The following is a 16,006-nucleotide window of genomic DNA, read 5'->3' as shown; positions in this document are numbered from 1 at the left end:
CTTGAATGATTAAGCTTCAGAGCAAGAATTTGAATCAAGTAAGTTTATTAATTTAGTGCACAAAAAAGGCAAGACTAATAACACTACCATAATTACAGAGGTAAACACAAGAGGTGCCCATTTTGGAGGAAACAAAAGCCCATAAGGTTCAATGGCTAGACACAAGAGGAGCACACTATAGAACACATTAAAATCAGTACAAATACATTCAGCGAGATCACTTAAAAACAGGAGTGGCAGTAGGTTTGTTTTGCTTGTCAAGAACTGTCAGCACAAAGAGTTCACAAACTACTCCACATGTTGCTGTTTTAGCAGGGATATACTGTATTTTAAAGCCGATGACTAGCATTCATTTGTAAGCATACTGAATGATTAAGTGCTCAACTTGTTGCTACATTTAAAATGACAAAGCTCAGGTTTTTGTGCACTCCCTTGAAAAGACACGCACTCTTTAGGCTAAACGTAAAAAGATTTAATATCGATCACACATCTCACAACAGTTGCTTGAAAACCTTGTCATTCAGTCATTCAGTGAGACACACTGATGCACCTCTCAGACCTTTTAGATGAAAGAAAAACAGCACTAAATAAATTAAATCACGGTCACATAATACATAGAACGCTGCTTGACTATATACACACAAAAAGAACACATGAATGTACAAAATAGAGCTTCGAAGTGAACTCGGTGAAAAGGTTTAACAGTGGTACTATGACGGAAGACTAAATATAGCAAAACTGTTGCTGCAAAGTTTCATTTTAAATTTAAATTTTACAGTAAATATTGCTGAATCTTTTCTGTTATTTGTGGTGTGTGTTTTGCCAAACTTTGGACGGGCAATGGATTGTATTGTTGCCATTGATGAAGTAGCCTATTTACACAATGAAAATGTTTCTGAAGATGCTGCGTGCCAATGTAACAAATGGGCACATATTAAAGTGTGGTGTGCGTTATTTGATTCAGCAGCTGCTATGTCAATTAGTACAGGACAGATATGAAAGGCAGGCATACATGTGACCTTGTTGTTTGACATTTTGAAAGGAAAATACTTTTCCATATACATATTTGTTGAAAATTGGTTACTCCCAAACTAGACAAAGACTCTACAGCCATGCTAGCAGCTCTGTGAGGCTGTATTTAGGCACAGCGGTGCTTTGAGCTAAATGCTAACAGCAGCATATAACATGCTCACAGTGACAATGCTCACATGCTGATGTCCAGATGGTATAATGTTTATCATGTTCACCGTCTTATTCTTAGTACAGCATGTTAGCATGCTAACATTAGCTAATTAGCACTAAACACAAACTACGGCTAAGGCTGGTGGGAATGTCATTCGTTTTGTAAGTATTTGGTCAGAAATAAAAAATTGTAATTTTGACTTAATGGTTAGCTATATTAAAGGTTAAGGGGTCACTAAAGTGGTTACAATTCATCTGGGGGGAGGGGGGGCATGAATGCGTCTAGCAAATTTATAACAATGCATTCAATAGCTGTTGAAATATTTGAATCAAAACCACAAATTTCAACCTCATGGTGGCGCAGTCTGGACCAAAGTGGTAAACCAACAGACCCACATTTACCCTCCCCAATGACCACTCTTTTATTTAAAACCATCTTCATCTCCTTCAATCTTATGTCTAAAAACAAAAAGTCATCCCCTAGTCAAGCTGATCAGTATTTAAATATATTTTTTGTCATATCAGTATTACAATTTGGGTATACAAGTGATAAAAGCAAATCTCAGAGGCACCAAACTTAAACTTAAGTCAAGAAAATTGTTAAATACTGTACATGACAAGGTTTCCAGTTATAAAAATGAAGTAAAATATAATAATAATGCACAATTTGGGGGGGCTAAGTACTGCATGATGTGAGACAAAGGGATTTGGGCTGCTTAACTTAACATTGCAAATTGTTAACCTTTACCTAATATGAAAAAATGGTTAACTGAAAGCTGTGCAGTTTTTTTTTTTCAGGCTGCGAACAGTAGTTTGTTCTACCTTGGGTTGTTTCAGACAGGTGATCTGATTGGTCAGACACTCTCCATTTACACTAATGAATCCCACAAAACAAACCATGCCATGTTTTAGTGCTTAGTCTTAGCCAACTCTAGTGGTATCCAGGGATGTGGCTAAAAATGGTATTTCTTGGGATATTTTGGTGTGATTCTTACATTGTGACACCCATAATCATAGTGTAGAAGTATTATTGTTGTAATAGTTACCCAGCAGCACAACACAGAGTCTCCTTGCGAAATGAGACAGTGAAATGAATCATTCAATCACCAAATATTCTAACAGCTACGAGGACGTAATGTTAGCTCTACAGTAAAATGTAAAATATTTTCATACACACAAGAAAACGTTCAGTTTCATGCATTCTAAAATAACAGAAGGCTTAAAACCTTGAATATCAGGTGTGATAAATTCAAGATGGCAGCTTAGCTTTACAATGTACATAAGTGTTTTACTCCAAAATGCAACAGGATCCATGATTGGAGTCAGTTACAGGTGGAAAGTTGAAGCTAAATTCTTTTACTCCAAAAATCTGATATGAAGAAGCATTTCATGGCATGAGTTAAAAACATGAATTTGTTTGACTGATTCAAATGACAAAACAAGAGTCTTTTTTCGTAAAACCCCAGAGTCTCTTTTTAAGTAAAATGAGGCAGTACGATCAAAACGAGATGTCAGCATTGCAAACCGGGAAAGCTGTTGTGTCTTATTTAATTTACAGCAGGCATTTATGGTGAGGATAAGTGCACTACACATAAACCTGTATCTGTGTCCCTCCTGCAAACTCACCAGATTTTTACTAAATATAGACAAATACTGTGCCTTACATAATCATAATTAATTATTACAGGCAGAAAGAAGGCACCCTGTATAATGCCAATACTGGGGACTGTGGGATATCGTGTTCACACGGACATTTTGCTGTGAAGAATCCCGCTGGTGATCTTCAGATTTGGGAGAATGAGTGAACATGGTGCGCAAACTTATGCATTCTTTGGCAAAGTTGTACAATCACATAACTCAAGAACAACAATGCCTGTGTGAGCACAAGTACAAACGAATTTGGATCACTCAGCACTGATGACACTATGTGATGAGGAAAGCTCAGCGTGTGTTAGATGGTTAATGGGACATTTAAATTAAGAAACAATGCAAATCAAAATGCTTCAGTGAGCCATGCTCTAACTTCGCTTGGTCAGAGGTCTCCCCTCGCGGACATGCTTAGCACTCCTCTTTTCCGTTTTCCCCTTCTCCCTCACCTTCCTCAGGCGCCTTGGAGGTGGCGTCCCTCTGGACTCGCTGTCCTCCTGAGCGCTTGATGTATCCATCCCGTCTCGCTCCTCAGGAATATTGGGAATAGCCCCACTGCTCCCATCTAAAATGTTCCTCAGGGAAGGGTCCTCTGGCGTACAGGTGGCAGTGGTGCCACTCTCGCTACTGCTCAGGTCCTGTTCTTCACCGTACCGCCCCCCTCTGCTGTGGTGCGGCAGGGAAGAGGCCCTGATGGAAGGCCTGTCGCGCTCTGCCTCGCGGATGTTCTGCAGAGGCTCGTTCATGTCCACCCCTGAGTCCAGGCTGGTGTCGTTGCTGCTAGGCGGGCGGTGGCGGCTCTGCAGTTCAATGATGGAGTGACGAACCTGGGCAGCAGGCTTCCCATCTAAAGAGACAAACCAGGCCCTGGGGTGAGATGACGAGGACTTGCCCCGGGTCAGCTCTAGCAAGGTGCGCTCTGAGATCCCCTGCAGCTCGCTGGGCACGCCATGCACACTGCTGAAGGCCTGCATACCAGCTGCCTCATTGAGAGTCCCAGGCACAGAGACAGAGGATTCAAGGAGGTTACTGTAGCATCCCCACACACCAGCGTTAGGGCCTTGGCCTTGGGGAGGAGTCTCCAGAGGCTGGGGCTCATCTTGGTTGCTCTGCTGAGGGCTGCTTCTACCTTGGGAGTGGTGGTGAGGGACTTTGGGTAGTGTCTGGGTGTAGCTGTCTTTACTCGCAGGCTCTGTGTGAGCGTCATACTCAACTCCATTGCGGGGGAAAGTAGCAGATTTGCAGCCTGACAGTTGCTGCTCCTGAGCACTGAAAAGCTCCGGGGCCTGAATAATGGCCACTGGCTGGTTGTAGATATGAACCAGCTTATCTTGAAAGAAGTTGTCAGAGTTGATGTTGGCCCGGTTCTGTTCTGACTTCTCCCGAATCCGAGCCACCTCTTCACTGTTGATGTAGTGAGAATGCTGCTGGGGACCTTTGATCCGATCCAGAGTGATATTCTCATAAAGAGAAGCCGCGGGGCGACTACCTGGGTCCTCCACGTAGATGTTATAGTTGGCTTTGTGCCTCGGTGTGGATGAGGGTTCACACTGGACACTGCAGGAGGCGAGGCTGTTGTCGCCAGAATGGAACAGCAAACCTTCTTCCATGTGGGTGGAAGTGGTTTGGTCTTTTTTCACCACCGTCAGTTTGGAAAAACGTGCTCTCCTCCTCCTGGGCTCTCGATGAGAACCTCTGTATATGGGAGATAAAGAAGTTACTCAGGATGGACTGAAGCTTCATAGGGCTGCTCTCCAAACATTTTAGGCTGATTATGGGCAAGTTAAAGGGGCACCTTGCCATTTTTCATTCATTTTACCTAGCAGACACTTATTGTGTTCAATATCCTTAAAAGAGGAGTGGTTGAATGCACTGGTGCAATTATATTTTACTCCATTTAATTTCTTGTTTAAATTGTTCAGAAATGTCAAAAATGAAAGTGCTTTTTTTGAGACTCTCACAGATTTCTATAGCCATAGAAAAGTCATTTCAAAAATAAATTTCTAAATTAATATTTCTAAATGGAAAATCAGTAATTTAGGCAATATAAAAAATGTGTTTTAAATTAAACTTTAAATTGAACCTGACTGATAACCTTTCTGTGGATATTTCTTACCCGCAGTGACACAGCAACACAGAAAGAAATCCAATCACTATAGCCAGTGTTCCTCCCAGTATTCCTATCAACAGGTAGGTGTGGTACGATATGAAATCCAGAGAGCTTCCATGTCCCAGGTAATCTAAATGGTTAAATGTATAGATAGGCATACAATATTTATTAATACTACAAACTGTGTATAAATGACGTAATATAGGTACATGAAGCATGTGTTTACCATTTGATGAGGGCACAGGGGCAGCAACCCAGTAGCCGAGATGGGAAGCGGTGTAGGTCCAGACTAGCTCACCACCAACTGCTTTCACTATGCCCAGACCTTGATTCTCCCAGGCACCTTTAAACAGCAAAAACGTGCTTTGTCTGGTGTTATTGTGCATTCAAAAAAAACTAGTTTTATGGTGAAATGTTGTAATTCCATTAATTTCTAAACTGCTACATATGCAGTTTGGATAACAGGAACCAATGAGTTCATAATTAAACTTTTGAGAAATATAAAGCTTCCAATTTTCCAATCATCTGTAACATTAATTCCTACCGGTCTTTAAGTTGAAAGCCCAGGCTGGCACAGTATCAGAGGCACGAAAGTTGGTGTTGTGTCCCAGGGGCATGCTGATTTGGATGGGTCCTCGAACCTGGAGCTCCTCACCACCAGAGTACAGCAGCACGCTGACGGCTGCCACCGCCTTCAGCTCGATGCTTCTGAACACTGCAGACGTGGAGTAAGTAGATGCCAAGTATTTAAAAGGCAATTCTTATTTTTTCTTATGTAATCTTTTTGTAGTTTAATTATATCATACCCTTTTCCCAAAGAATAATCTTAAAACACCTACCACACATACACTGAGAAATGAAAAAGACTCTTCTTAATATGGAGCAAACTGGTGAGGAAATGTTTAAGAGGTATTTGCCCAAACAAAGCAAAACAAAGCATTAAACAGTCCAGACTAAGAAAAAATTGCTTTAAACATTAAAATTCAAACATGGCCTTGGTTAAAGCTCACCTGATTTGTTGATGATGACGCCTGGAGTGCAGTTGACACAGTCCTTCGCTAGGTGGTGCTGTGGTACAGTCAGGTAAGCTGTCACTGAGGAAATGTTGCTCTTATCAGAGACTGTGAGGAGGTTCTTGGGGAACTTAACCTTTGGCTGAGAGGAGCTGTCTGTGAAAATAAGATGGGATTGTATGCATCAGAATCTGGACAGTTATACAATATAGTTCACATAGATAATAATATAGTTTCAAGTGGTCAGTAGGAGTAGTGAAATACTCATCATTTTAAAGTAGTTCATTCTGTGAAAAACTATCAAACTTTCATCTTAGTTAATTCAGGAAAAAAAATCAGTTTTCAACTAAAAATTGTGATGTAATATGAGAGGAAATGATTGAGAAATTACACAGTTGAATGTGAATTACTCCTGAAAGTGTGTTAACGTACCTGGTAACTTCCTGGTGATGAGGACCGAGTCTTCAAACAGCCAGATGTTCCCTTGGCTGTGAGGAAGCAGCAGCAGCGTCACAGCAGAGAAAACTGCAGGGTGGCAAAAAGAAAAAAAAACGGCAAATTTGCAAGTTGTTAATAATAAATTGAATTCAGGAAATTGGCAGAGATCAAAAGTGGCAAACTGTATGTTGCAACTGCATCTCTATACACTTTTTATGGGAATATCTAGATATACCTAGATGGGCTTCCACTGATGATTTTTTTTTCATTATCGATTAATTGTTGGTCTATAAAATGTCAGAAAATTGTGAAAAATGCCGATCACAATATCCCAGAAACCCAAGGTGACGTCTTCATATGTGTCTTGTTTCATAGATATTCAATTCACTATCATGTGAGCTGCAAATCCTCACATCTAAAAAGTTGGAATCAGGGAATTTCTGTCACTTTTGCCTGAAAATTTCAAAAAAGCTGCAGATTAATAATTAATCAACTAATCATTGCCACTCTTAATGCCTAGTAGCATGTTGGACATAATGAGGGAAAGAGAAAAATATAATAAATTTCTTCCAGGTAGTTCTAGATATCATATCCAGTTTATGAGTGGTATAAGAGATATAGCTTGTAGGCCTGTTTTACCACCAGCAGATGGCACTACTACTTCAGATCTCTTTTTAGGGTTCAGCTGGTTGTGTGTAAGCAGCACAAAAGGGAGGTGCCTCTGATAATGCAGAGCAAAGCAGGTCTCGACAGATGACACTCCATCTGATTTTATCCTTCCTAACACATGCTCCATGTTTCCTTTAAAACCTCACCTCCCTGCTCCCTTGTGACAAACCTTCTCTGTCTGATTCAGACCGGTAAGAGGACATGGGAACAAGGACAATAGAGTAAGACCCAGGCCCCCCTTTTTATCCTGAGAAGAGATCGGTGTGGCTAAAAATCCCCCACCCCCCTCTGCATTTGATTCGGTGCAGGACAAAGACAGTTTGCTGAGGCAGGGATACGTTTCACCCGAGCTCAAGTCACACACACCTCGGCTCTACATGCTGCTGTAGAAACAATCGATAAAATTAGTATAGAACACAGCGTTCAGTTACACTCGACCGTACGTTGCTTCATCATGAACAAACCTCAGTGACAACTTGCATGTTGTGGCAGACAGATCATTAATCTATAATGGCCATGAATAATGCAGTTGTGAGAGTGTGTGTGAATATTGTGGATGGCATTACTGTAAATAAGTGCTTAGAAAATGGTTTCATTAGCCAGCAGTTGTACAGTTCAAAGCATTGCCTGCTTAATTTTCACTTAATTCTAGTATTTTCAACTTTTTCTGTTGCCTCCCTGAGGCTATTTTTCTAAATTTGATTTGTTTACACAGCTAAATTAGTGTATGTCCTCGCATTAAATCCACTTGTACATTGTAAAAGCTAAATGCCTTAATTGTGTTTGTCCTTTATAGCCCGATCAATATTTATTGGAAAATCCTCTTTACTTCAAGGGGAGGTCAGGGTCAGCTGTGACCCTGGAGCTGCTCAGGAGTCAGTGTCCAGATAAGGACCTCAACAGTCCTCTTGACACAGTTTGCCACAGAATATGATTAAACTCATATTATAATTATAATAAGTAACATCATATATTGTGAGAAATGTCCAGAATTGCATTTGTCCAAACAGAGACAATCTTAAGGATTTAATACTCTTCTCTGTGTACTGATGTTATTTTACAAAGTAATATATTCTTGTGAGCTTTTAGCTGTATAAATATATTAGTAGAAAATACCTTACTTATCATATAGTGGCAGGTGTTAAAGTGTGATGTGTTATTATAGTGGTTTTGTATTATCTTTTGACCTTTGCTTCCAAAATAGTTCTGTTAATGGGTAAAGAATCATGTTTGGTTGTACAGTGTTGACGTTTTTAAAAGACCTAATAAAGGGACTTTAACTGCTTGAGGATTGTTATCCGGATATCAGGCTTATGCCAGGTAGATCATTTAGAAATTCTGAACACAGTAAATGAAAAATATTTGAGCTATCTTCCTCTGAAACCGTCGTTTAAAAAGTTGTGGTACTCACTTGGTCTCTTGGTGGTGCTCCAGGGCAGGGGGCTGGGGACATAGCCTTCCATGTTGCCCACCAGGGTCAGACTGATTCCTGGACTGTACGCTACCGAGAGAAGAACCTCACCTCTCTCCCCTGTTTGGGCTGAGCTCCTCAGTGTGTGGTTCACATAAACACCCACCAAAGCCCCCCGCAGTGGCTGTCGAGTCACCATGTCCCTCACCAGGACCTTCAGGGCAAACTGGGGCTCTGGAGAGAGGTTAACATGGCAGGGACACAGACTTAGTAGCATTAGATCTAGTAACTAGCAGTTAATAATCAGAAAGAAATCCGAGCATTCAGCTGATGGTAACACATGTCTCCACATGTGTTCTATCTGTATGCAAAGCGGCCTCCACCACATCCTCTCAGCAGTGCTCTCCACTGACATATTCCCTCAGTAACCTTTCTCTCGCCATGAAAAAATGATGAGGCAAGCGCAGCTGAATCGGTTGGAGGATGAAAAATACATCAAAACCAAGTGACAGTCGAGAGGAAAACTGCATGTAGAGTCAGTGAGACTCATAGTTGATGAGGTGCTAATTTTGAGTATCACATATGGCACCTTATGTCTCCAGAATATCAACTTTTTTTTTTAGCCTTTTTTAAAATCTTATAAAATGTTTAGAGCCCTAGAGAATGGTTTAATGTAATATTCACCCACTTCAGGACAACACATACTGTATGTGTCTGAAATTTAAGCTTTTGATTAGAACATGTGGTCTGTCAGCATGTTCCTCTTAGCATGTCACGCGCCGTGATGTCACATGCCTTACTGATGTTTTCATTAGACTTATTACTTATAGAACAGAAGCTTTTTGCTGTCATGTACTGTTATTAGGTTATGTTGCTTAATAAATCACTCATATAGTATGTCATTGTCTGTCAAGTTCAAGTAGTCTGTGCTAAATGATACTGCTGGAGATCCTTCACATGAGCTTTGTGGGGGTTTTGGGGCCACTGTACATGCCCACATCAAATGTAAAGACAGACTTTGTGGTGTTGAGGCCATCAGCGAGCACAGGCTTACCTACTGTATCAGCAGAGCAGCATGGATTACCATGCTCTCCATTAATACATCACCTGCGCAGGCCAAAAAAGATAAAAAAAACCCTTAATCCCTCAAAATTTGACATTATACATCATAATCCTATTAGTCTGTTGGCCAGAGTGCCTGTGAATTATATCCAATATCTTATCAATAGAAGTAGCCAATCATTCAGACAAATAGCTGTTCATGTAGGTTAGTTGACGAGAACACACCGTAGGTTTGATTTAATGAAGACAGGTGATGTGTTTTAATCTAGTTTTAAATATTAAATCAGTGGTAGCCTTTCCTTTCTGTGTGAGTGAGTGTGCTGTGTGAGATGCAATTTGCTAAAAAAAAATCTATAAGTGGCTCAAAATGTTGGAAACTGGTAAAGACCTCATATCGGCAAATATATATATCCAAAATATGGTTTTGCCACTCAATTAAACAGGTCTAAATGAAAAAGTTTCAGAGAAAAGAGTGTTTTTTATTTTTTGTATTTTAAAAATAGACATAAAATACTGTATATTTTCTTAAGATATGTGCCTTTTGCCCTTCATTTCCTCAACAACAATATAGTCTGTTTATACTGGATATATCTAAATAATGCATGACAATGTACTGAACCATTAAGAATCATTAAGCCAGATAACAATAACAAATAACACTACAGCTACCTGCTCCAGTTATGAGTCACAGCTGGTTCCTCTGTTAAAGCTCATTTCCATTTTCTGTAACAATGAGTGACTAAAGCAGGGCCGGGTTTTTTTTTGTTTATGTTTACCTGCTGACAAGGCGGAGGGGCCGAGAAATCGCCCCGGGGCGGTCGGGTCGGTGGCTGACTGGTCTCCGACCGCGGCGGTGAGGCCATTGTCCCCGGGCGAGGAGGGGGGCAAGCCGCCGCCCTCCTCCTCCGCTGCTCTCACCGCCCCATGATCCAGGCAGGAAATAATCAAAAGCAACGACGGCAGAAAGAGCAGGAGCGGCGGCGGCAGGTGGCGTTCAGCAGCGGGCATGGCGAGAGGGGGAGCAGGCTCACAGACATAACGGACCGCGAGAAACGAGCTCCGGGGGGTGAAGAACGAGGTCCAGCAGTGTTTGTATTTATCACGAAGGCCTCATCCCTTTCATGGTTTCTTGTTATCTTGGTGCGGACGGAAGGGGGAAAAACCCCGTGGAGAAAGGATGCGCTGGTGCTGAGGCTGGGCGTGTGTGAACAAAGATCGTATACAAGTGAAAGATGTATCACTCTGTCAAAAATAAAATAATAATAATAATAATAATAATAATAATAACAATAATAATAATAATAAAAAATAGAGTACTCGGCTCATCACGATTTCAGCGTTGAATCTAATATTTTAACACTGTTTATATAGTGTGTGTATTCTTTTTTTTTTTATTTGGTTCAAACAAAAATCTAATCTGGGACAGTTAGGCCTAACTAACTGAGTGGCCGATAAAATTCAACAATTGTAAGAATGGACCTATCTTCAGAGATACTAAATATTGATCCATATTCTCAAATGTAAGAATTTGCTATTTCCCTTTTTTTATACCATCGTAAACTAAATGTTTTTGGATTATGTTATGGGTATATTTCACTGTTTTCTGACATTTTATAGAGTACATCATGCATCAATTAAAGAACAAAAAGCAATCGACAATAATCAGTATTTAGTTGCAGCCCTAAATATGGACGAGATTGTAGGACTGTACCAAGAGAAGAGTGAGACGTCTTTCTGTCCTGATCATCTTTGGTAAGACGGGAGATGCTGTTACATCATTGGGGTCTGCGTGTCCGTGGCCCTCTATCGGTAAACTGAGATCCTTGGTTGCCTATTTTTATCTTCATTGCTCTGCAATGTGAAAATTTACCATAGTGGCAGATATAACAACAACACAGCATACAGTATGAAAAATATAGGCTTGATTAAATACTCAAGTATAGTGTTATAGCCGAATTATTTGAGTAATAAATTTATTTTTTAATTAAATAATTATGCCCCCTAATGAAAGCTGATTCTGGAAACATCTCTGAAGTTGAATATTTATTGTTCAGTGTGAATTCAAAGTGTAAGTTACAGACAATATTTACATACATCAACTATTATGGCAGGAAAATCTCTCCCTGACATTATTTATGGTCATGATTGATGTTCTTGGGTTTCACACAATAAAAAAAGTAATTATATGAACATAAGGAAACTTTGCAAACAACAGTGGAAACTGACCTATGCTAGCACATGCTGGTAGTTAGTGAGGGATATTAAGTTCATAACATTGGAAAACAATGACCTATGGAAAAGATACATATACAATATAAACTGGTATTTATTAGCTGTTGTTTCCCTGCTTTCTAGCTGCTCCTGTTTAAAAATAAACCTGCCATCATGACTGTTTTCTTGGAGTAACTTTACTCTCATATCTGCTAGTTAGTCTTCACTCAATTCATCCATACTTACAATATTTCATACAAGAGAAATAAAAAAAAGCAATGACAACAACGTTAAAACAATACTACTGTAGTAATGAAATATTCACAATAGACAACATCAGACACCCCCTGTACTCCTCCCCGCTTAGTACAGTCTGGGTTCCCCTTCTATAAATTTATTTGGATTCTCCCACTTCCTGTTTAACAATATGCCCTTTTACCTGAAGGTAGCAACAAGGATGGGAGCACATGCAGCAAACATTTAGGTAACTGAGTCCAGATTTCAACAAATGAAAATTAAATGAAATGTTTGCATGTGTAGTTGTTTCATTAACCCATAAATTCTGTCAGTATGCAAATTGTCTGCATCGTTGGCCATGTTGGCACACATTGTTCAGCTAGAGTTAGAATACTTGGTCTCTGAAGCACATATTATGCAGATTTTCACTTAAAATGATTTTCCTTTCGCAGACATTACAGTGTGTATAGTGTAAGTGTAAGAAACTGAGAAATTTCAGTGTTGCCAAACAGGTTGAGCTACTGGACCATGCTGCTGAAGGAACATTTTGTCACAACATTTCTGTCTTTAATCAAGATACTGGTTTTCAAAAGTTACCAGATGGCCATGACTTGAACCAACAACCATAAAACAAGCAATTTAACACAGTGAACCATGAGCCACTTTTACCAGAAGTTGTTCAATCTTCAACTGAGAAGCTAACTTTCAAAATTCAATGTTCAAGTCAACACAGTGAGCCACAGATTAACACTGATATGTTTTCATGTGATGTTTCAGTGAGTTCAAACCACTGTCTCCTACTTGTTTAAGGACGCTATAGATGCAACTATTTGTGCTCTTAAATATTCACTCAGCCTATATTCAATGATTTAGCATCACACTGACCATCTTTCAGGGTCAAACTCAGTGAAACTCCCCCAAGTACAAGGAGAGAAACAGCTTTCAGATAAATTTTTAAATGTTAAGTGTAACATCAGGAGTACAGGTACATGACATCAGAATATGGACAGATTCCTTGGTCTAAGAGATAGTTTAGCAGGATAAGTAGCAGGTGTTTTTGACGCCTGTCGACATTCTGATTGTTGGTTAGATCCTTGCTGTTGGCAGCTGATATTCTTGGTTACTCTAAGTCTTTATCATTGGCTACTACAATTTGCTCCTATCAAGTACATCCAAGTCGAAAAGATACAGTGTCATTTGAGAATTTTGCATTTATTTAATATATTAATGAATATAATAAAGAGAGAACATGTGATGGCAAGAGACTTATAACCTTTCTAAAACATTTGTCACACCTTCATAAAATTTCAGCTCAGTGTAGGTAATTGCTTCATAACGCCCCTGTGTACAGAACTGTTGAACATCTTGAACAGCAACACGCCTTGAGCCATAACCACCAAGGTACTTGGACTCCATCTCTAAAAGCTTTTCACTATTCCATGTTGGTGTAGGACTTCAAAATTCACTTTAATATGTCAGAATTGAACCTATGTCCCCAAATCAGCTGTAGAGGTACCTGACACTTTGAACCACCAGGGATCAATGGGCTCACTGTTCCTAATACCTTTTCACTCTGTCCTCTGGGCAGTGGAAGCACTTAATACAGTCTGGGTTTCCCCTTCTGTAAATCAAATTGGATTCTCCCACTTCCTGCTTCACAGTCTGTCCTTTCAGCTGAAGGTAGCAACAAGGATGTGACCACATGCATCAAACATTTGGTTAACTGAGACTGGATCTCAATAAACACCTTCAAATAAAAATTTTGTGTATGTAATTATTTTATTAACTTGTAAATTCTGTCGCCTCAGTATGTATTGTGTAAGTTCTTATGGACGACCTATATCATCCATAAGTACGATCTTCTGTATCAGACAGAAGATCACCCTGAGGTTCTGGGTTAAAGCTTAATTTTGTTTTTAAGACCATGAAAGCAGATTGCAAGTCTAGAGGACTGACCTACATTCATACCAAGGGGATGTAAAATATTTGACAGATAAGTGTTGGTTCAACCTCCAAAACCATGTTCTCAAACCTAAACAAAAGTCTTAAAAACACTAACAGAACACATGCATCGGCCTTTATAGGCTACTCTGTTTCATCTAATGTGTAAAATGGATGAACAACATGCAGGTCATAAATAATAGAAGAAAGTGGATCAAGGATATCTTTATTATCCCTGAGGAGCAATTTGTTGTACACCCAGCAGTAACCACATAACCATCAGACAAACAATCCAAGTGTAAACTAACAATTAGTCAATCAGCTCCTAAAGAAAGCTACTACTTATTATTAGGCTACTTATAAGTATACTATAAAACATACATACATAGTATAAAACACCAGTTGACAACATGCAGCAGATTAAAGTGACACAGGTCAGTTCCTAAAGAACAGACAACAGGTAGTCACAACAATAGTGAGTTAAGTATTTGAAGTATTGGAGTACTTATGACAATTACAGTATGGTGTAATCTATTGCTCTAAAATATTTTGCCAGCTGCATTTTATTTGCTAAGGCACTCTCTGTTAGAGCGATATGCATAACTCATCCAACATTTTTAAAATGCTTTGTTGCTACTTCATGCTTCGTTAAAGAAAAAAAAAAAAAAAATCAGCCAGTTCGGATTTCCTGTTTCATAACCCCCCTACTTATATCTCTCAGGAACAAGCTTTTCAGTTTTTCTTCTAGATGTTGGACTTCAAAGTACTCAAAATCCCCTAGCAATTGAACCCACGTCCTCCAAACACCTACACAGTTATGTAATACCTTGAGCCATCAGGACTGAGGTATCATGACTGCATTTCTAATAGCTTTTCACTATTCCATCTGGGAGTAGGACTTCAAAAATCACTGCAATATCTGAGACTCAACTCCATGTCCCCAAAATCAACATTGGAGGTCCTTAACACTATGAGCGACCAGATATTATGTACGCATTGCTCCTAAAAGCTTCTCAGTGTTTCCTCTGGGTGTCAGGCTTCATAATACTCAAAATCAACTGGGGATTAAACCCAGATCCTCCTGCACCGGAACTCATCAACACTTTGAGCCTCACTTTGTTTCTGTACTGTATTGAACTTTTAGGGTTGTGGGTTCAATCCTGAGACAGTCTGAGACTTTTTTAAAATCAGACACACTGCTGGAGATTAAAAACCTTGGATGAAGACTGGTTAGTTCCATCTCATCTTGTGGCTCACTGTGTTGGACGCCTACGGTTCAAGCCAGAGCTGCTTGGAGATTTTTTAAAACCAATATCATGAGCCATGGTTGTCCTGGTCCAGTAGCTCAACCTGTTGGCAGCTGGTGGAAGGTTTTGAATTTGTGGGTTCAATCCTGACACTGGCAGGTAAATTTTTAAAGTCAGACACACTACTGAAGATTGAAAACCTGATAAGATCAGTGGATGCTATCTGAACCTGTAGCTCACTGCGTTGAACAGCTACGTTGAAGTTTTAAGGTAATGGGTTCGAATCCCGAGTCGGTCACTGACTTTTGAACATCATCACTCAGAGGAGAGGTTTAAAAGCGCTCAGAGAAGAGGTCTGATTGCGAAGGGGACCTGGTGGAGTGACGGCTTCGTCAACACAGATCTCAGATACGTCTGCGGACGTGAGGTGGCTGGTTCGATCCCTCTCCTTCACCAGTAACTGGAGCAAAAAAACTGTGTCCCACATGGGTGGGTAAGGGGGGGGGCCTTGTCCTCCCCCGATGTTTCGCAGGTCTGTACACAGGGGGTTATGAAAGAGGAAGTCCTGTCCAGCTGAAGTTTTACTGATGCATGAAGGTGCGAACAAGTTTTTAAAAATGTTGGAAGTCTCTTGCTATCGCATGTTTGTTGCTTATTATGTTGTGTCATTATTAATACACAAAGCCACCGCCTTCCTATCGGGGTAAAATGAAAAATTCTCAAATGACACTCTGCGTCTACATACTGGTGTAGACTGCTGTGATACTTATACATGTACTTTATATGTGCTCTTATACTTAGATATATGTACTCTGTATTTGGTCTGAGCCAATATCAA

At 40.0% G+C, this 16,006-nt stretch overlaps 1 protein-coding gene across 2 annotated transcripts; it reads right to left on the bottom strand.

Annotated features, from left to right (window-relative positions):
- Positions 1 to 28: 28 nt before the first annotated feature.
- Positions 29 to 13,664, bottom strand: LOC122976416 (protein FAM171B). 2 transcript variants are annotated; one of them, XM_044344872.1, is made up of 8 exons: positions 10,309 to 13,664; positions 8,471 to 8,704; positions 6,385 to 6,477; positions 5,950 to 6,108; positions 5,484 to 5,654; positions 5,166 to 5,282; positions 4,946 to 5,069; positions 29 to 4,524 (listed from the first exon to the last, which is right to left on the bottom strand). In XM_044344872.1, the coding sequence occupies exons 1-8, from the start codon at positions 10,538 to 10,540 to the stop codon at positions 3,201 to 3,203; spliced, it is 2,454 nt and encodes an 817-aa protein (XP_044200807.1). In that variant the 5' UTR covers positions 10,541 to 13,664; the 3' UTR covers positions 29 to 3,200. The 2 variants fall into 2 exon arrangements, with proteins under 2 accessions (XP_044200807.1, XP_044200806.1); XM_044344871.1 differs by having other exon boundaries at positions 4,946 to 5,282.
- Between the last annotated feature and the right edge of the window lie 2,342 nt (positions 13,665 to 16,006).

The sequence above is a fragment of the Thunnus albacares genome, chromosome 24 (genome assembly GCF_914725855.1).
Source record: "Thunnus albacares chromosome 24, fThuAlb1.1, whole genome shotgun sequence".
Classification (NCBI taxonomy): Eukaryota; Metazoa; Chordata; class Actinopteri; order Scombriformes; family Scombridae; genus Thunnus; species Thunnus albacares.
The sequence above is the reverse complement of the archived record's forward strand: the minus strand, read 5'-3'. Positions and strand labels throughout refer to the sequence as shown.